Here is a 21,428-nt window from a genome sequence, read left to right as displayed (position 1 = left end):
GCTGGTGTGGTGGTGATGATGCTGGTGTGGTGATGGTGGTGATGCTGGTGTGGTGATGGTGGTGATGCTGGTGTGGTGGTAGTGGTGGTGGTGATGATGCTGGTGTGGTGGTAGTGGTGGTGGTGATGATGCTGGTGTGGTGGTAGTGGTGGTGATGATGCTGGTGTGGTTGTGGTGGTGGTGGTGGTCATGCTAGTGTGGTGGTGATGCTGGTGTGATGGTGGTAGTGATGCTGGTGTGGTGGTGGTGATGCTGGTGTGGTGGCAGGTGTGGTAGTGGTGGTGATGCTGGTGTGGTAGTGGTGGTGATGCTGGTGAGGTGGTGGTGGTAGTGGTGATGCTGGTGTGGTGCTTGTGGTGATGCTGGTGTGGTGGTTGTGGTGATGCTGGTGTGATGGTGGTGGTGATGCTGGAGCGGTGGTTGTGGTGATGCTGGTGTGGTGGTTGTGGTGATGCTGGTGTGGTGGCAGTGGTGGTGATGCTGGTGTGGTGGTGATGCTGGTGCGATGGTGGTAGTGATGCTGGTGAGGTGGTGGTGGTAGTGGTGATGCTGGTGTGGTGGTTGTGGTGATGCTGGTGTGGTGGCAGTGGTGGTGATGCTGGTGTGGTGGTGATGCTGGTGCGATGGTGGTAGTGATGCTGGTGAGGTGGTGGTGGTAGTGGTGATGCTGGTGTGGTGGTTGTGGTGATGCTGGTGTGGTGGTTGTGGTGATGCTGGTGTGATGGTGGTGGTGATGCTGGAGCGGTGGTTGTGGTGATGCTGGTGTGGTGGTTGTGGTGATGCTGGTGTGGTGGTTGTGGTGAGGCTGGTGTGGTGGTGGTGGTGAGGCTGGTGTGTTGGTGGTGGTGAGGCTGGTGTGGTGGTTGTGGTGATGCTGGTGTGGTGGTTGTGGTGAGGCTGGTGTGGTGGTTGTGGTGATGGTGGTGGTGAGGCTGGTGTGATGGTTGTGGTGAGGCTGGTGTGGTGGTTGTAGTGAGGCTGGTGTGGTGGTTGTGGTGAGGCTGGTGTGGTGGTTGTAGTGAGGCTGGTGTAGTGGTTGTGGTGAGGCTGGTGTGGTGAGGCTGGTGTGATGGTTGTGGTGAGGCTGGTGTGATGGTTGTGGTGAGGCTGGTGTGATGGTTGTAGTGAGGCTGGTGTGATGGTTGTGGTGAGGCTGGTGTGATGGTTGTAGTGAGGCTGGTGTGATGGTTGTGGTGAGGCTGGTGTGATGGTTGTGGTGAGGCTGGTGTGATGGTTGTAGTGAGGCTGGTGTGGTGGTTGTGAACCATACCCCCGGCCGGGATTGAACCCGCGGTCATAGAGTCTCAAAACTCCAGCCCGTCGCGTTAGCCACTAGACCAGCTAGCCACAATAAGATTCATCCAGTAAAGTTGGTAGAATTACCGACAATATGCAAAGTAAAAGGACACAAGTGCAACTAATGTGACATTTATTGTGGCAACGTTTCGCTCTCCAGGAGCTTTATCAAGCCATTACCTTGGCTTGATAAAGCTCCTGGAGAGCGAAACGTTGCCACAATAAATGTCACATTAGTTGCACTTGTGTCCTTTTACTTTGCAAGATTCATCCAACTAGGTATATTTCTACACCATAGGAAAGTTAGCACAGGCACCTCTGTGACCACAAATGCAAGTTTTTACAGACGAATCTCCAGCTAGCGTGGCCGTGACGAACTCTAGCTCAAGTCCCTTCACTGCCGTCAACATGACTCAAGAAATCGTAATGACACGATTGCAAATAAACCATACCCCCGGCCGGGATTGAATCCGCGGTCATAGAATCTCAAAACTCCAGCCCGTTGTAGTGAGGCTGGTGTGGTGGTTGTGGTGAGGCTGGTGTGGTGGTTGTGGTGAGGCTGGTGTGATGGTGGTGGTGAGGCTGGTGTGGTGGTTGTGGTGAGGCTGGTGTGGTGGTTGTAGTGAGGCTGGTGTGATGGTGGTGGTGAGGCTGGTGTGGTGGTTGTGGTGAGGCTGGTGTGATGGTTGTGGTGAGGCTGGTGTGGTGGTTGTGGTGAGGCTGGTGTGATGGTTGTGGTGAGGCTGGTGTGGTGGTTGTGGTGAGGCTGGTGTGATGGTTGTGGTGAGGCTGGTGTGATGGTGGTGGTGAGGCTGGTGTGATAGTGGTGGTGAGGCTGGTGTGATGGTGGTGGTGAGGCTGGTGTGATGGTGGTGGTGAGGCTGGTGTGATGGTGGTGGTGAGACTGGTGTGGTGGTTGTGGTGAGGCTGGTGTGGTGGTTGTAGTGAGGCTGGTGTGGTGGTTGTGGTGAGGCTGGTGTGGTGGTTGTGGTGAGGCTGGTGTGGTGGTTGTGGTGAGGCTGGTGTGATGGTTGTAGTGAGGCTGGTGTGGTGGTGGTGGTGAGGCTGGTGTGATGGTGGTTGTGAGGCTGGTGTGATGGTGGTGGTGAGGCTGGTGTGATGGTGGTGGTGAGGCTGGTGTGATGGTGGTGGTGAGGCTGGTGTGATGGTGGTGGTGAGGCTGGTGTGATAAGAACATAAGAACGAAGGAACACTGCAGAAGGCTTACTGGCCCATGCGAGGCAGATCCAAGTCTCCTACCGGCTTAAGCCAATGCACCCAACCTAGTCAGGTCAGGTCACATTGACTTAAGGGAGGAACACGGCAACCGACCTGGTAGCACAAGCTATCAGGTCTAACTCACACCCACCCACATCCACTCATGTATTTATCCAACCTATTTTTAAAGCTACACAACGTTCTGGCCTCTATAACGGTACTTGGGAGTTTGTTCCACTCATCCACAACTCTATTACCAAACCAGTACTTTCCTATATCCTTCCTGAATCTGAATTTTTCCAACTTAAAACCATTGCTGCGAGTCCTGTCTAGGCTAGATATTTTCAGCACACTATTTACATCCCCTTTATTTATTCCTGTCTTCCATTTATACACCTCAATCATATCCCCCCTAATTCTACGTCTTTCTAGAGAGTGCAGATTCAGGGCCCTTAGTCTATCCTCATAGGGAAGGTTTCTGATACATGGGATCAACTTTGTCATCCTCCTTTGTACATTTTCCAGAGAATTTATATCCATTCTGTAATAAGGTGACCAAAACTGTGCAGCATAATCTAAATGAGGCCTAACCAAGGATGTATAGAGTTGAAGAACAACCTGAGGACTCCTATTATTTATGCTTCTTGATATGAAGCCAAGGATTCTATTAGCTTTATTGCGAACACTTATGCACTGTTGTCTTGGTTTCAGATTACTGCTAACCAGAACTCCTAAATCTTTTTCGCAATCCGTAATATTAAGATCTACATTATTTAGTTTATATGTGGCATGGTTATTGTCCTTTCCAACATTTAGAACTTTGCATTTGTCTATATTAAACTGCATCTGCCACTTCTCCGACCACTGCATCAGTCTATTCAAATCTTCCTGGAGTGCTCGAATGTCCTCGTCAGAATGAATTCGACGGCCTATTTTGGTGTCATCGGCAAACTTGCCGATGTCGCTCTTTATGCCCTCATCTATGTCGTTTATGTAGATTGTGAACAGCAGGGGGCCCAACACTGACCCCTGTGGAACACCGCTCGTGACACTTCCCCACTCTGATTTCTCCCCATTTATGCAAACTCTCTGCTGCCTATTTGTCAACCATGCCTCTATCCAGGAAAAAATTTCTCCTCCTATTCCATGTGCTTTAATTTTCCTCAATAGTCTCTGATGTGGGACCCTGTCAAAAGCCTTACTGAAGTCCATATACACAATATCATATTCACCTCGTATTCTACTACTGACTCCAGTTAAACACTTCATCTATGCTGGGGGACTGCTGTATAGCCCGTGTGGCTTAGCGCTTCTTTTTGATTATAATAATATGCTGGGGGACTGATTACCTTGTCTTCTACCGTCTCCAGTATCAACAACCACTTATTTTTGTGCTGAATAAGAAAAGTCCACGCTGGTTTAGCCCTTCTTGTAAAACTATATGTTATTCTTGCAACCACGAGCAAGTGGTCGTGGGAAGCTCTAACCACTGGTACCCCTCAAGGAAGGCTCCTTGATGTTGGTGAGGGGCTCTTGATTTAGGGAATTGGATCTGTGCTCCAGTTCCCCGAATTAAGCCTGAATGCCTTCCACATCCCCCCCCCAGGCGCTGTATAATCTTCCGGGTTTAGCGCTTCCCCCTTGATTATAATAATAATCTAACCACTGGGCCAACAATCCTACTGCAAGATTACTGTATAACCCTTGTGGCTTAGCGCTTCTTTCTAATTATAATAATACTGTAGGATTGTTGGCCCAGTGGTTAGAGCGTCGTGGAGAGAGAGGATTACCAAGGCCTTATTATTATTATTCTTGACATTATAATGTTTCAGCGGTTATCTATGAATCTCAGTTCCAGTTAAGAGAAAGGCAAAAAATGACGATTTTTTAAGCTTTTATTTTTAATAATTTTTTACATAATGTTTTTTATTTTGGCTTATAGATAAAAGTACAAACATTAATGTAACAGTCATGTATACAATATAAGTCAATACTTATGACTCATACAAAGAAACAACAACAAGAGATGGTTGTAACTGTGTTCATGTACATGTGATCCTCGGATCACCACTTGTGTTCATGTACATGTGAGCCTCGGATCACCACTTGTGTTCATATACATGTGAGCCTCGGATCACCACTTGTGTTCATGTACATGTGAGCCTCGGATCACCATTTGTGTTCAGGTACATATGGATATGAATGGATATAAATTCTCTGGAAAATGTACAAAGGAGGATGACAAAGTTGATCCCATGTATCAGAAACCTTCCCTATGAGGATAGACTAAGGGCCCTGAAACTGCACTCTCTAGAAAGACGTAGAATTAGGGGGGATATGATTGAGGTGTATAAATGGAAGACAGGAATAAATAAAGGGGATGTAAATAGTGTGCTGAAAATATCTAGCCTAGACAGGACTCGCAGCAATGGTTTTAAGTTGGAAAAATTCAGATTCAGGAAGGATATAGGAAAGTACTGGTTTGGTAATAGAGTTGTGGATGAGTGGAACAAACTCCCAAGTACCGTTATAGAGGCCAGAACGTTGTGTAGCTTTAAAAATAGGTTGGATAAATACATGAGTAGATGTGGGTGGGTGTGAGTTAGACCTGATAGCTTGTGCTACCAGGTCGGTTGCCGTGTTCCTCCCTTAAGTCAATGTGACCTGACCTGACTAGGTTGGGTGCATTGGCTTAAGCCGGTAGGAGACTTGGACCTGCCTCGCATGGGCCAGTAGGCCTTCTGCAGTGTTCCTTCGTTCTTATGTTCTTATGTTCTTACATGTGAGCCTCGGATCACCACTTGTGTTCAGGTACATGTGAGCCTCGGATCACTTATATACAAGAAGCTGCAATGCTGAGTATGTCTTGAAGACTATGAGTGTATGGATGAGATGTGCTTGACACTTGCGGGAAGGCAGTGCCAGTGGCATCCTGAGAACCTGGGGTTCTCCTACCATCCTGGAGGTAATGGGTGCCACTGGCTTCCTGCGAGCAGAGGGTGCCAGGGACCCTCTGAGGGTAGGTGCCCCCACTGGCGTCGTGGGGAGTGACACTGGCTGGTAATGTGTTAGAGGGCACTGCCTCTCCTCTCCTTTCACAGGTGCTTGAGTCTGGCAGCTCGGCCTCGGATGCTGGAGAGTCTGGCAGTGTTGTTGTTAAGAGGTCGTCTTCTGTGGATGGAAGGTCGTTGCCATGTGCTGAGTCGTCGTCATCGTCGTCGTCGTCGTCGTCACAATTCTCAATATCAAGGTGGTCATCCAGGGTGGAAGAGGCCGCCCTCGCTCGTCTGGTCGCATGAGTCTTCATGTGTTTGTTAAGGTGGTCAGATCGCATGAAACGTTTGCCGCATTCCACGCATTGGAAGCGTTTCTCACCGGTATGTGTTCGTAGGTGCCGCTGGAGTTCGTCAGAGCGGGTGAAGGCTTTGTTACAGAAGAGCCAGTGACACACGAACGGGCGCTCTCCTGCGTGCCAGCGCAGGTGCGCTTTCAGGTGAGATGTCTTGCCGTAAATCTTGGCGCAGCCTGGCACATGACACACATGCTGCTTCTTCTTGACAGCTTGGCCATCCTGTGAGGCTTCCTGGCAATTAGGACAGCGACACCTGCGGCACCTGCGGACAGTGGCCGCAGCCTGGGTCTTGAGGAGGGCGGCGGCGATCTGACTCTGATGGTGTAGAAGTGCCTCAGGCGTGACACTGTATGACACAGACTGGTGCAGGCCGGAAGGGAAGCCTGCACCCGCCTGTCCTGCCATCATGTTAGAATATTGAGGTGGTTGTTGTTGCTGGTAGTGGTAGTTGTGGGCGGCGAGGGTAGTAGTGTTGTTCATACTCCACCAAGAACAAGCTTCGTTCTCGCTGTGTCGCTGCTCAGGTGGAGGTGACATGGGTGGGGACACGCCTCCTACCATGGCCTGCTGTGAGTAGTGGTGTTGCAGGCCGCTTAACCTTCCTGCAGTGGCCGACGCTGGGAAGGGTAGGTCGTGAAGGCGGTAGAGAGGACTAATGGTCGTGGAGCCGCCCACACCCAAAGTGCCGCCCATCCCCATTCCTGACCATTGAGGCATTTGACACCCACTGCCGCTCAACATGGCTCCAGACTGCAAAGAGATACACAATACACGTGAACAGAGAAGCACTCCAGTAGGTCTACTGATACATACTAGGCAAGTCACAAACTAACTCATCAGTTTATAGAACCCATATTAACCCTTTCTAAATTTATATTTATAGAACGTTAATCCACTGAAGCTAGTTTAGTTTGGTTAGATTTTTTCAACACCTTATTTAAAACACCTTTTAAAACGTGTCAAATATTTCATATCGTTCACCGATTCACACAAACTAGATTTTGCATCCTGGGGGACACGATTAAGGACCCCAATGGAAATAAGTTAGACAGTCCTCGATGACGCACTGACTTTCTTGGGTTATCCTGGGTGGCTAACCCTCCGGGGTTAAAAATCCGAACGAAATCTTATCTTATCTTAAGATGAGTGATTAAAGTCCATATTGGAATGAGCGGATTCTAACTTTAATTATAGAATGTGTACAAGAAATCACTGAATAAAATTATCATAATTTCGGCCTAGGAAAGTAAGAGACTGACCTGGTGTAGCATGTTGTTGTGGTGAGGTGGGACCCCGGTCATACTGGTGACCTGGTGTAGCATGTTGTTGTGGTGAGGTGGGACCCCGGTCATACTGGTGACCTGGTGTAGCACGTGGTTGTTGTTGTTGTAAGCTGGAACTCCGGTCATACTGGTACACTTGTCAACTCTCACCACTTCACACTACCTGGTCACTTTGTCATCAACAGTTGTCCTCACAAGTGACCCTCACACTCTGGCTGGCCAGGTCATATATACTCAGCTCAACCAATCAGCAGCCTCGACCTATCTTCACTCCGCCCCTTATTATCCACTTACCAATCGCGGTCTTGCATTTTATTTTATTTGGTAATTACCCATGGGTGACAACAAGACAAATGTAATAACTTTGAGAGTTACCTCGAGTGAAAGTAATGAAGGAACGAAGATCCATCAGTTTTCTGCATATCGTCCTTCACTTCACTCACTCATGTCAGAACATGTATTATTTAGAGAAAGTTCAGCGTACAGTTGTTATAAAAGAAGTTAGTTTAATATCTTCATTATGCAGTCCATACTCCATCCTGTGGGTTTACCTGAAGTTTACCTGGAGAGGGTTTCGGGGGTCGACGCCCCCGCGGCTCGGTCTGGAAGGCAAAAAATTACATAATGCACATAGTGTACATAATGGGTCCAGGAACTGTACCAGAGTTTTGATAGCTGAATAAGGTACAGTGGTAATGAACTATTTACATGTTTATATTTGGTCACAATAGTAATGAGTTATTCAAGAAGACATAAATAAGGTCACACACACAGGGAGAGAGTGGACCTAGAAGCGATCAGTAAAGAGGCGGGGCCAGGAGCTATGAGTCGACCAATGCAACCACAATTAGGTGAGTACATACACACACACACACACACACACGTTTAAATAGTAATGTATTATTTACAGTGGTGGGTAAAATCGGGGTATTTTTCCAAAATGATTGGCAATATACCACTGTGGATCAAATGCCCTGACAAGATGACATGGTACACACACTTACAGGAAAGCCTCCGGTACTCTGTATCTATATTACGTATTACAATCACTTTCCATGCGACATTACTTACTTGATTGCAAACAAAAGTAAATCTTCGTATATTATTAAAAGCAATAGAAGCTGGTGATATATCCATGTGTGTGTGTGAGGTGGTAGTTTGGGTGTGACACCCCACAGTGCCACTGACCATTGTGGCACCCCACAGTGCCACTGTGACCATTGTGGCAGCCACTATACCACAGTTTCCTGCAACCTGACCTACCACCATTACTTCTCCCTACCACCACCGCCTTCAGGTGATGGTGTTAGGTCCTACTGACCCACGCTAGGCAGGTATTACTTATGTTCACATATTCTCACTCATTCACTTGTCTAATCTATTTGTAAAAGTGTCCCAAGAAGCTGTCACTACTGTCACTACTGGCTGTGATGATCATCATTACTGAGAGTAATGTAGTATTGACCTAGCAAGTGTAGTGTTGACCCAGCAGGTGTGGTGTTGACCTAAGGTGAGGTCACTGCCTCACCCAGCTCGTCATTAGCACCTACTTGTCAAAAGTTTAATAACTTAATCCTTGGGTCAGTGATCTTGTAATCCTTCAGCCCATTATACTGGAATGTATCGTATATACTCGCTATTATCACCTTCTTCTTCTTCTTCTTCTTCTTCTTCTTCTTCTTCTTCTTCTTCTTCTTCTTCTTCTTCTTCTTCTTCTTCTTCTTCTTCTTCTTCTTCTTCTTCTTCTTCTTTTTCTTTTTTTTCTTCTTCTTCTTCTTCTTCTTCTTCTTCTTCTTCTTCTTCTTCTTCTTCTTCTTCTTCTTCTTCTTCTTCTTCTTCTTCTTCTTCTTCTTCTTCTTCTTCTTCTTCTTCTTCTCCTCCTCCTCCTCCTCCTCCTAAAGACGAGTGAATATAAAAATAATATACAATACCGACAGGGTGATAAATAAGACAAGTGCAACAGTTAGGTATCTATATTCCGAAACGTTCCGCCTACACAGCAGGCTTCTTCAGTCGAGTACAGAAGAAACGTTCCGCCTACACAGCAGGCTTCTTCAGTCGAGTACAGAAGAAACGTTCCGCCTACACAGCAGGCTTCTTCAGTCGAGTACAGAAGAAACGTTCCGCCTACACAGCAGGCTTCTTCAGTCGAGTACAGAAGAGTTAGCAGAATCAGTGGAGATGTGAAGACGATATAATCAGTAGGCCTACTGACATCTAACTAAAATTTCTGACATTATTGTATTTCATAGTCATTGAGTAATTATTATTCTTATTGACCTACATCGTTATTAAAAGTTGCTAAATTTTTCGAAGTCAGTCCTTAATTGAGGTCGAAATACATGATTTCTGAATCTGTTTCAGAATATTGTACAAACAATAAGTCTTTTTTTATGAGCTTTATTCTTTCAAAAATATTGTGAATAATTTACATTAGCACTATAGGCCCACTTGTAATATTTTTTAAAACGTAAGAATAAATGAACACTGCAGTAGGCCTAGTTGTTTATGTTAGGCCTGTTAGTCAGTTATTATTTAGGCTTCATGGGCAAGAATAAATTTTGTGAGTGGTTTAGATAATATGTAGAAAGTATCGTAGGATACTTTCTATGATAACCAGTATCTTAAGATAACTCAGTATCCTAGGATAACCCAGTATCCTAGGATAATCCAGCATCGTAAGATAACTCAGTATCCTAGGATAACCCAGTATCCTAGGATAACCCAGTATCCTGTATCCTATGATATCCTATGATAACACAGTATCCTAGGATAACACAGTATCCTGTATCCTATGATATCCTATGATAACATAGTATCCTAGGATAACCCAGTATCCTAGGATAACCCAGTATCCTAGGATAACCCAGTATCGTAAGATAACTCAGTATCCTAGGATAACCCAGTATCCTAGGATAACACAGTATCCTAGTATAACCCAGTATCCTAGGATAACCCAGTATCCTAGGATAACACAGTATCGTAGGATAACCCAGTATCCTAGGATAACACAATATCCTAGGATAACCCAGTATCCTAGGATAACCCAGTATCCTAGGATAACACAGAATCCTAGGATAACCCAGTATCGTAAGATAACTCAGTATCCTAGGATAACCCAGTATCCTAGGATAACCCAGTATCCTAGGATAACTCAATATCCTAGGATAACTCAGTATCCTAGGATAACCCAGTATCCTATGATAACTCAGTATCCTAGGATAACCCAGTATCCTAGGATAACCCAGTATCCTAGGATAACTCAGTATCCTAGGATAACCCAGTATCCTAGGATAACTCAGTATCCTAGGATAACTCAGTATCCTAGGATAACTCAGTATCCTAGGATAACCCAGTATCCTAGGATAACCCAGTATCCTAGGATAACTCAGTATCCTAGGATAACCCAGTATCCTAGGATAACCCAGTATCCTAGGATAACTCAGTATCCTAAGACAACCCAGTATCCTAGGATAACCCAGTATCCTAGGATAACTCAGTATCCTAGGATAACCCAGTATCCTAGGATAACTCAGTATCCTAGGATAACTCAGTATCCTAGGATAACCCAGTATCCTAGGATAACCCAGTATCCTAGGATAACTCAGTATCCTAGGATAACACAGTGTCCTAGGATAACCCAGTATCGTAAGATAACTCAGTATCCTAGGATAACCCAGTATCCTAGGATAACCCAGTATCCTAGGATAACTCAGTATCCTAAGATAACCCAGTATCCTAGGATAATTCAGTATTCTAGGATAACTCAGTATCCTAGGATAACTCAGTATCCTAGGATAATTCAGTATCCTAGGATAACCCAGTATCCTAGGATAACCCAGTATCCTAGGATAACTCAGTATCCTAGGATAACTCAGTATCCTAGGATAACCCAGTATCCTAGGATAACCCAGTATCCTAGGATAACTCAGTATCCTAGGATAACTCAGTATACTAAGATAACCCAGTATCCTAGGATAACCCAGTATCCTAGGATAACTCAGTATACTAAGATAACTCAGTACTTTCAGAATTAATAATATTTGCACCTGGTCCCACTCACGTAGTGCCTAGGACTAATAACCAGATAATAACTCAGTATACTAAGATAACCCAGTATCCTAGGATAACCCAGTATCCTAGGATAACTCAGTATACTAAGATAACTCAGTACTTTCAGAATTAATAATATTTGCACCTGGTCCCACTCACGTAGTGCTGACCTCTACCCTGAAGATACCTGAGATACCCAGATACCCAGAAAGTTTTGACTCAGAAAATCGTAATAACACGACCCCAGTGAAAATTAAGAAGGAGCACTGCAGCAGGCCTACTGGCCCATGCTAGACAGGTCTAACTTACAAGACCCCAACGAAAATTATGAGGACCACAATGGAAATAAGTCACTTTGTCCGACTTTTTTTTTTGGGGGGGGGGGGGGAGGGGGTTATCCTCGGTAATTTACACATACCTGTACAGACCGATAGCACTAGCGTTAGTGCTATCGGTCTGTAATTCTTTATAGTTGCTTTACTGCCATCTTTGTGGAGTGGGGCTATATCCGTTGTTGTTAGTAACTGTGGGATGACCCCCATGTCCATGCTCTCTCTCCATAGAATAATTAATTAAAGCACGTGAAAGGGGTTTCTTGCAGTTTTTAATGAACGCGGAGTTCCGTGAGTCTGGGCCTGGGACAGAGTGAATGGGCATATCATTTATTGTTTTTTTCAAGTACTGTGGTATTAGAATTATATCAGATTTTTTAATTAACGAGATTTTGAGCCTCGGTCATAAAAATTAACTTAGATTGTCGACTCTTAGTCTGATTAACGGCTCACTAAATGCTGAGTCATGCTGGTATTTTAGTATCTCAGTATCATCTGTGTAAATCCCATCTTGTTTAAGCAGGGGCCAAGTACTGAATGTTTTTGCTCTAGATTTGACATAAGAAAAATATTTTTATTTTTTTAACTTCATTTATTGCTTTAAATTCTTCCTGAGTTTCTTGTCTCCTATTTCTCTGGCCGGTGTCTCCTTCCGTGGCCAGCGCCTCCTTCCGTGGCCAGCGCCTCCTTCCGTATTTCACATAGACTGGCCCCTTTGGGGAGCTCTATGATTCTTTGCCTTCGCCTGTATGATAATTGTACCTATGTGTTCCTGTACCCAAAACTTACACAACTGCAAACAAACCACGGAACGGATGGAGTTTGAACCCATACCAAGTGAGTCCTGAAACTCGCAGGTCAGCTGGCCGAGTGGTTAACGCATTGGCCTGTGAGGACTCACTTACCATGGGTTTAAAATCCCAACCGTTCTGTGGTTAGAGTAGTGTTTATAGCAGATTACCACAAGGAAGGTTCCTTAAATGCTGGTGAGGGGCTCTTGATGCAAGGAATTGAACCTTCCTTTCCAAAGATCCGACCTGATTGCCTCCCATCTTTCAGATGCTGTATGACCCCACGGATTTAGCGCTTCCTCATCTTCATCTTCCTCATCCTTATCTACGACAGACGAAGATGATGTAATCAGCCCCTCAAACTGGACGATGGTGTTCAGTTATTGATTCCCATTTTTCATTTTCACACATCGTTCAAGGCGTTTTATTACAGTGAGGAAGGTTGCAAGTGAGGGCGTGGGGAAGGTTGCAAGGGAGGGCGTGGGGAAGGTTGCAAGTGAGGGCGTGGGGAAGGTTGCAAGTGAGGGCGTGGGGAAGGTTGCAAGGGAGGGCGTGGGGAAGGTTGCAAGTGAGGGCGTGGGGAAGGTTGCAAGGGAGGGCGTGGGGAAGGTTGCAAGTGAGGGCGTGGGGAAGGTTGCAAGTGAGGGCATGGGGAAGGTTGCAAGTGAGGGCATGGGGAAGGTTGCAAGTGAGGGCGTGGGGAAGGTTGCAAGTGAGGGCGTGGGGAAGGTTGCAAGTGAGGGCGTGGGGAAGGTTGCAAGTGAGGGCGTGAGGAAGGTTGCAAGGGAGGGCGTGGGGAAGGTTGCAAGTGAGGGCGTGAGGAAGGTTGCAAGTGAGGGCGTGGGGAAGGTTGCAAGTGAGGGCTTGGGGAAGGTTGCAAGGGAGGGCGTGGGGAAGGTTGCAAGTGAGGGCGTGAGGAAGGTTGCAAGGGAGGGCGTGGGGAAGGTTGCAAGTGAGGGCGTGAGGAAGGTTGCAAGGGAGGGCATGGGGAAGGTTGCAAGGGAGGGCGTGGGGAAGGTTGCAAGGGAGGGCATGGGGAAGGTTGAGAGGGCGTGCGGAAGCTTGCAAGGGAGGGCCTGGGGCAGGTTGCAAGTGAGGGCGTGAGGAAGGTTGCAAGGGAGGGCATGGGGAAGGTTGCAAGGGAGGGCGTGGGGAAGGTTGCAAGTGAGGGCATGGGGAAGGTTGCAAGTGAGGGCGTGGGGAAGGTTGCAAGGGAGGGCATGGGGAAGGTTGCAAGGGAGGGCATGGGGAAGGTTGCGAGGGCATGGGGAAGGTTGCAAGGGAGGGCATGGGGCAGGTTGCAAGGGAGGGCGTGGGGAAGTTTGCAAGGGAGGGCATGGGGAAGGTTGCAAGTGAGGGCGTGGGGAAGGTTGCAAGGGAGGGCGTGGGGAAGGTTGCAAGGGAGGGCGTGGGGAAGGTTGCAAGGGAGGGCGTGGGGAAGGTTGCAAGGGAGGGCGTGGGGAAGGTTGCAAGTGAGAGCGTGGGGAAGGTTGCAAGTGAGGGCGTGGGGAAGGTTGCAAGGGAGGGCATGGGGAAGGTTGCAAGTGAGGGCATGGGGAAGGTTGCAAGGGAGGGCGTGGGGAAGGTTGCAAGGGAGAGCGTGGGGAAGGTTGCAAGGGAGGGCGTGGGGAAGGTTGCAAGGGACGGTGTGGGGAAGGTTGCAAGGGAGAGCGTGGGGAAGGTTGCAAGGGAGGGCGTGGGGAAGGTTGCAAGGGAAGGCGTGCAGGGCTAGACCTGACGCCAGTGGTCTACCCCGTCTTCTCTTGATCACAAGTAAAGAGAATCTTATTAAGGACTTAAGCCTGACTGACCCAGAAGGTAAGATGGCTGTCGGAAGTGTTCCCACAAGGCGATTATCCTTCAATAATTGTCCACTGTTGGCCAATGATGCTCTGACCCCGCCCACTGTCAGCAGTGGTCCTCCCTGGACATCCACTACCATCACCGGCTCCACCAGCACCACCATCACCAGCACCACCATCTCCACCATCACCAGCACCACCATCACCACCATCACCAGCACCACCATCACCACCATCACGAGCATCCCCCTGGAAGAGATAAGGATGCTGGGAAGATAAACTTCGGACCTGAATTAATTCACTAATAGGGAAGGGGTGAGGGAAGGGACACAGGGAGGGATGAGGGAAGGGACACGGGGAGGGGTGAAGGAATGGACACAGGGAGGAGTGAGGAAAGGGACACAGGGAGGTGAGAGGGAAGGGGCACAGGGATGGGTGAAGGGAGGGACACGGAGGGGTGAAGGAAGGGACACAGGGAGGGGTGAGAGAAGGGAAACGGGGAGGGGTGAGGAAAGGGACACAGGGAGGAGTTAACTAAGAAGTAAAGGGAAAGAGGTGAAGAAGGAGAGAGCGGAACAGTGAACTGGAGACCCAAGGGAAGGGGTGTGAGGAGGAATAACGGGGAAGAGAGGAGAGAAAAGGAAGGGATGAAGGAGTGATGAGGGAGGGAGAAGGAGGGACGAGGGGAAGGAGTGATGAGGGAGGGAGAAGGAGGGACGAGGGGAAGGATGACAGAGAAATGGTCCCAAAAATGGCACAGATGCGGTTTAATTGCAGTGATGGAGTGAGTGATGATGAAAGTGTTTCTTCTCTCTTGGGTCACCCTGCCTTGGTCAGAAACGACCCATGTTTAAAAAAAAAAATATAAGTTTCTATTCCTGTGGAAAAAAATAACTATGGCACCTATATCTAAGTAAAGTAGATCTCAATCAAACTGAATTAGATAAAAGATTTAGTAGTAATATAAAACCATAACAAAGTGCGTCTGTGTTCCCAACGAACCTCCATAATTCTTAGCTTCGTATCAATAAGTATAAATAGTGTAATAAAGTTGGTAGAATTACCGACAATACGTAAAGTAAAAGGACACAAGTGCAACTAATGTGACATTTTATTGTGGCAACGTTTCGCTCTCCAGGACCTTGACAAAGCTCCTGGAGAGCGAAACGTTGCCACAATAAAATGTCACATTAGTTGCACTTGTGTCCTTTTACTTTACAAGAAGTATAAATAATAGAAATCCTGGAGCTATACTTCAACCCAATAAGTCACTTTGTAATTTACACACATGTTACTGTATATGATAACAGTACTTGTATAATAGTACAGTTGTGGTCTCCATATTAAAGAATGGACAAAACGCACTGGAAAATATATAGAGAAGGGTAAGTTAAATTCCTGCATCAGAAATCTTTCTTACGAAGACAAGGTGAAGGTAATATATTGGATTCTGAAGGAGCGTAGAATTCAAGGAGATATAACTGAAGTATACAAATGGAAGATATAAATGGAAGTCTACAAATGGTGTAGTGTAAACCCTGGTAATAGATACCGACATGTTGGTTTAAAAAAAATATGCAGACACTGGGGCATATTTATTAGAAAACGTTTCGGTCCTGGGACCTTAATTACTTCTAACAGGAGTCATGTGGAAAATTGCATTTATCTGAATGTAACTAATTATGTACATAACAGTAAATGATAACAAAGATAATTATTATTTATCAATATTACATAGACAAGTAGGAATTTGGGACACCTAGGTCGCAAAAAATGTCCCCCTTCGATACCTACCACTGTCATATCCACAAGTTGCTCTGGACCTATTAATTAAATGAAATATACATACACCAGGAATGCTGGTAAATATATAAATTTGTGGACTGTATATTAAAAATAAATGGTTATATATATCATGTGGGAGTTCGATACGTGGATTAGGGTAGAAATACTCACGTAGGCTGTTATACGTATATTGGCGATATGTGGAGAGAGACCTGCCAGCCGTTACCTATCTCCTTGCTACTACTCGATAAACTGGCTAGCCGGGCTGCCCAGTACCCAGTGGGTCTTTGAATACTGCTGAGGTCAGCACAATATGAAAGACCGTGACTCAAGAGACGGTTGATCGTTGAGTCAGACGGTACTGGTAACTGGTTACTACTACTGAGACTGGTAACTGGTTACTACTACTGAGAGCTCGGCGACGCTAACGTATGTCGTCTCGACATACAACTAATACAAACTAGAGATGGCAGGTATACGGCTTGGGCTGATTCTATACAATGTCAAAGTACACAACATGAAACATTATAGATACATAAGTAGAACATTGGAATGAAAGCTTACGTAACTGAAACTGTAATGCAATACAAGGTATACTATAGTACAACTTAAAACTCAACAAATGAACAACGAACTCAACATTGAGATTACAAGTGATAAAAACAAAAATTTTGATCGATCGATCTGTATTCGTGTGATCTACGGATTCTGAGGAAGGAATATATACAAAGAAAGAGTGTTTAACAGAAAGGCAGATTCGGTGCACGCAAATCTAGACTGTTAACTCTCAGAATGCGGAGAGAACATGAACACAAAAAAAAAAATTCTTGAATACTGATAAGTTGATACTGTAATTATTCATCTATACAGGTTATTTACATTTAACCCCAACTCTGCTAGGGTGTGATTGACATATGCAGAATGGGTGTCATCTCTGGGAGGATCAAACTCTGTAGCATTGGCTAACTCATGCTGTATTTGAGGCAAATCTGAATTGGAAGTTACAAATGATACTTGAGGATTTCTCAATACCTGTCGTGTACGTAGGGAATAACGACATTCAGGTTGGTCGTCTGACTGAGTATCAGAGGAAGAGAGTACAGGATCAGGAGGATTGTCAGAGTCTGTCACATTAGTCTGGGTTGGAACATCATTATCATCACATACTAACTTCATATGATCCAAATGCGATTCTTTATACTGACCAGTACTAATCTCTCTAACCTTATACTTATTACCAGTGATATGTTCAACTACTCGATAAGGACCAACAAACCTTTGATCAAGCTTTGGCATAGCAGACGTTTTGTTAAAATTAGTCAGCATAACTCTCGAACCTACTTTGATTTTGGATGGCTTTACTCGAGTATTTGCGACTCTTGTAAATTCAGCTGTTGATTTATGAAGTGTTTCACGGATTCTTCTAAAAACACTTTGAGCTAAGCTGGTACGAGTTGCTACGAAATCATCAGGGTTGTAATTTGGTTTCGGATTAGAATATAACAACTCATAAGGCAAACGTTTATCTACACCATACAATGCATAATGTGGAGTGTCACCTATAGAAACATTGTAAGCAGAATTTATAGCACACTGCACATCAGGTATAACTTCATCCCAAGTTTCACTATTGGGATTGATAGTGGCTCTCAATACATCAAGTACTTTCTTATTGGTTCGTTCCGCTAACCCATTGCTGGCAGGATGATGAGGAACAATGGTGGATTTAGTGATCTTGTACAAGGTACACAAATTTTCAAGAATTTCATTACAGAATTCACCTCCATTATCTGTTACTAGGGACTTAGGGGTGGTATGCCTGCAGATAATGCGTTCTTTAAACGCTTTAGCTACTGTCTCGGCAGTCTTGTCTGCAATAGGAACTAACTCGCAATATCTGGTGAAATGGTCTACCATAACACACAGATGTTTGTTACCTTGGAGGGAACATTGGAAATTAGTTAACAAATCTAGCGCAACTCTTTCCCAAGGTTCGCTAGTAGTTGGATACACTTGGATTGGATTAGGACCATTAGCATTGCCTTTATGTTGCATGCAGACACTACATTTCCTAACATACTCAGAAATATCAGTTGCCATACGAGGCCAAAAGTATTTCAATCTGGCTTGTTTTACTGAACGATCCATACCAGGGTGTGCAACACCTGGTACATCATGAACTAGCTGTAAGGCTACATTCACTAGTGACTGTGGAATTACCAACTGGTATACTCTTCTGCTAGGAGTACCCAACTCGGCTGTTCGATACAGTAATTCTTGGTTCATGAGAAAGTCACTGATGGGTGCTGGTGGTTTCACAGTCAGAATAAGATCTTCCTGGAGCAGGAATCGTATCACACCAGACCACATGGGATCTGTTCGTTGAGCATTCTTTACATCTTCAGCACTAAATGGAGGGTCTGCAGTTACTATACTAACATGTCGCGATAAGGCATCTGCGACTACATTTGACTTGCCAGGTAAATGCTCAAAGGTGGGATTGAACTCTTGGATAGTCAAGGTCCATCTAGCTAACCTTCCAGTAGGTTGTTTGTTCTGGAATAAGGGTATCAGTGGAGCATGATCTGTCAAGACATGAACAGAGTTCTGATAAATAATGTCTCGGAAGTGCTTTAAAGACCATACTATTGCTAAAGCTTCTTGCTCAGTTACTGTATAATTACGTTCAGCCTTTGTAAGGACTCGGCTAGCAAATGCAACTGCGTTGTACTTGCCATCGGTCTTCTGAGCTAGTACGGCACCTATGCCAATTGAACTAGCGTCAGTTGTCAGATAGAAAGGCTTAGAAAAATCTGGAAATTTCAAAATTGGAGCAGAAGTTAGCTTTTCTTTTAGAGTTTGGAATGCTCTTTCTTGACGGAAGGTCCAAACAAAAGGAGCATCTTTCTTAAGCAACTCAGTTAGAGGAGCAGCTATGGAAGAAAAATTGGCAATGAAAGCTCTATAAAAACCTGCTAAGCCCACAAAGGATCTTACGGCATCAGCAGTTTTGGGAGTTGGAAAATTTAGTACTGCAGTTACTTTACTTTGGTCAGTCGTAACCCCTCTAGGAGTGACTACGTGACCAAGAAACTTAATTTCTGATCTGAAAAATTGACATTTTGACAGTTTGATCTTTAAATTGGCTTCTTCAAGCTTACCAAGTACTACATCAAGTCTTTTCAAGTGTGTATCCACGTCTTTAGACATGACGATTACGTCATCTAAGTACACCATAAGTGCATTACCTATGAGACCTCTAAAGATATTAGTCATGAGCCTTGAGAACGTGATAGGGGAAGATCGTAATCCAAATGCCATTCGGAGATAGTGATAATGACCTGTAGGAGTGGAGAATGCAGTTAGTTCTTGGCTGTCCTCGTGAAGAGGGACTTGCCAAAACCCTTGTAACAAATCTAGGGTTGAAAAGACTTTGTTATCTCCAATATTACGTAAAAGATCACCCAGTACAGGGAGTGGAAAGCGATCTGGAATGGTTTTTGCGTTTAACTTCCTAAAGTCAATTACTGGACGCCAAGTACCATCCTTCTTAGGTACTAGTATCAAGGGTGCATTCCAAGGTGAATTGCTAGGTACAATAACTCCATCATCAAGCATTTGATTGATCAATTCTTCTGCGACAGCAACTTGTGAATGAGGCATTCTGTACGCAGGTATGTAGATAGGTCTAGTACCAGGTTCAAGTGGAATACGATGGGACAATAAGTTCGTTATACCCATCTTCTCACCTGGTAAAGCAATGGCTTTACGACGTTTGTTCAACAGAGTCAACAAACGCTTGACTTCATCTGGGAAGTCAGTGGGAGCTAAGTCTTTCTCCTCAACTGGTGGAACAGATTGATCCAGTGAGGTGGATGAGGTCTCCCCGGCAGAAATAGCACCGACCCACTGGTCAGGTGACAACTCATCCTCTACCTGAACAGGGTAAGGATAGTGAACAAGGTCAACAAGATTGGTATTTGCTCTAAGGCGAACACTGTGACCAGAAGTGTTGGCCAGGTAGAAATGGATCTTACTATCTCGTACAACATGTAAGGATGGTTCAACAAATAGACCTTTTACTTTGCAGGAATCACTGTCAACTAGGACGTTATCACCATCTGGAACACTAGGAACAACTACAGACACTCTAGTGAGAGCACTAGCCGCAACAGAAACGTCTTTCTGCAGACGGCATGTGACGTCAACAAGAGATGGCATTACTAGTTGCAAGTAATTGTTTTCCGACAAGGCGTCCCCTGTGGAGAAACTACTACTCGAACTAGCAGGCATTGCAGGGATAGGTTGAGCACTCAAGGCAATCTGAGCGTCCTCGGACACTTGAGGCATCGGACTATCCTGCAATTCTGAAGGTATAGGTGGAACACTGATGGGAGTGACAGAATTACCAGTGCCTGACCGCTTGGGTACGCTACTGGGGAATGCATTAGCTTGTAAGGACTTGATCCATACATCATACTCTGCAGCAGTATAACAGATTTCTGATCCAAGCTGGTAACCCCAGAATGGAACGATCAAGTCGTCAATTTGTGCATGCCATCGATAAGGGTCGAGCACAATGCGTAAGTCTCGCATGGAAGCAAATCCCAGTAGAAGGTCACCAGGGAAAGTAATCTGGTCGACAACAAGGAAGGAAACAGTGAAGTCTCTACCTTGGATAGAAAAGGTTAGGGCAGTCGTACCTCGGACACGCAGGTGAGAACCAGATACTCCACTAAGGGAGGACACAGGAGTCGGTTCTACGAGAAGGACATGTCGTAACTTCTTATCCTTAAACAAACTAGACCTAATAATATTGATTTGCGCACCAGAGTCCATGAACAATTGAACGGGCGCATTATAAACAGATGCTTGCACTATAGGGCCTATGGTTGCATTGGAAGTTACGTGCAAACAAAAAGGTGGATTTTCATCAGAAAAGACTTGTTCTACTCCATCCCCAAAATCATCTGTGTCAGAGACATGTGAAGCAACATCATCAGCAGGGTTGACACGCTCGAGACTGCTTAAGGCTTCAAAGGAGTTGTGAACGGGGATGGTGTACTCATTATCACCTACTGTCACCATGGGGCGGTTTGACTGGGGCGCTCGAATTCCCCCGACTGGGAAGAACGAGCCTGGTTCAGGTTAGTTTGAGAATTGAATGAATGAGCCTGGTTCTGGTTATTTTGAAAACCACGAGATCTGTTTCCTCGACGGGTTCTGCGGTTGGGACGACCACGGAAAGATCTAGAGTACTGAAGGTTATAGAGAGCATTACACTCAGATGTGTCATGTCCATGTATTCTATGATAAGTACAGTAAGGAAGATCTGAGTACTCATCATCAGTACGACGTCTCTTAGGATAACTATCAGGACAATTAATTGCAATATGTCCACGGAAACCACAGTTGTAACAATTCCGCCGACTATGGTTACTGAATGTACTATGAATACTACGAGGTGTATAACGACTCTGTACACTGGTTCTTGATGATCTCTGAGATGGTTGACG

At 45.4% G+C, this 21,428-nt stretch overlaps 1 protein-coding gene across 1 annotated transcript; it reads right to left on the bottom strand.

Annotated features, from left to right (window-relative positions):
* Nucleotides 1-4,525: 4,525 nt before the first annotated feature.
* LOC128701678 (uncharacterized) lies at nt 4,526-6,996 on the bottom strand. The gene has a single exon (XM_053795548.2). It carries the CDS (start codon nt 6,605-6,607, stop codon nt 5,348-5,350), a length of 1,260 nt encoding a protein of 419 aa, XP_053651523.2. The 5' UTR covers nt 6,608-6,996; the 3' UTR covers nt 4,526-5,347.
* Between the last annotated feature and the right edge of the window lie 14,432 nt (nt 6,997-21,428).

This window comes from Cherax quadricarinatus, chromosome 78 (assembly GCF_038502225.1).
Source record: "Cherax quadricarinatus isolate ZL_2023a chromosome 78, ASM3850222v1, whole genome shotgun sequence".
Taxonomy (NCBI): Eukaryota; Metazoa; Arthropoda; class Malacostraca; order Decapoda; family Parastacidae; genus Cherax; species Cherax quadricarinatus.
This window is presented reverse-complemented; position numbering and strand designations above follow the sequence as displayed.

Coding starts and splice junctions, on each gene's coding strand:
- LOC128701678 (XM_053795548.2), bottom strand. CDS start 6,607: ATGTTGAGCGGCAGTGGGTGTCAAATGCCTCAATGGTCAGGAATGGGG.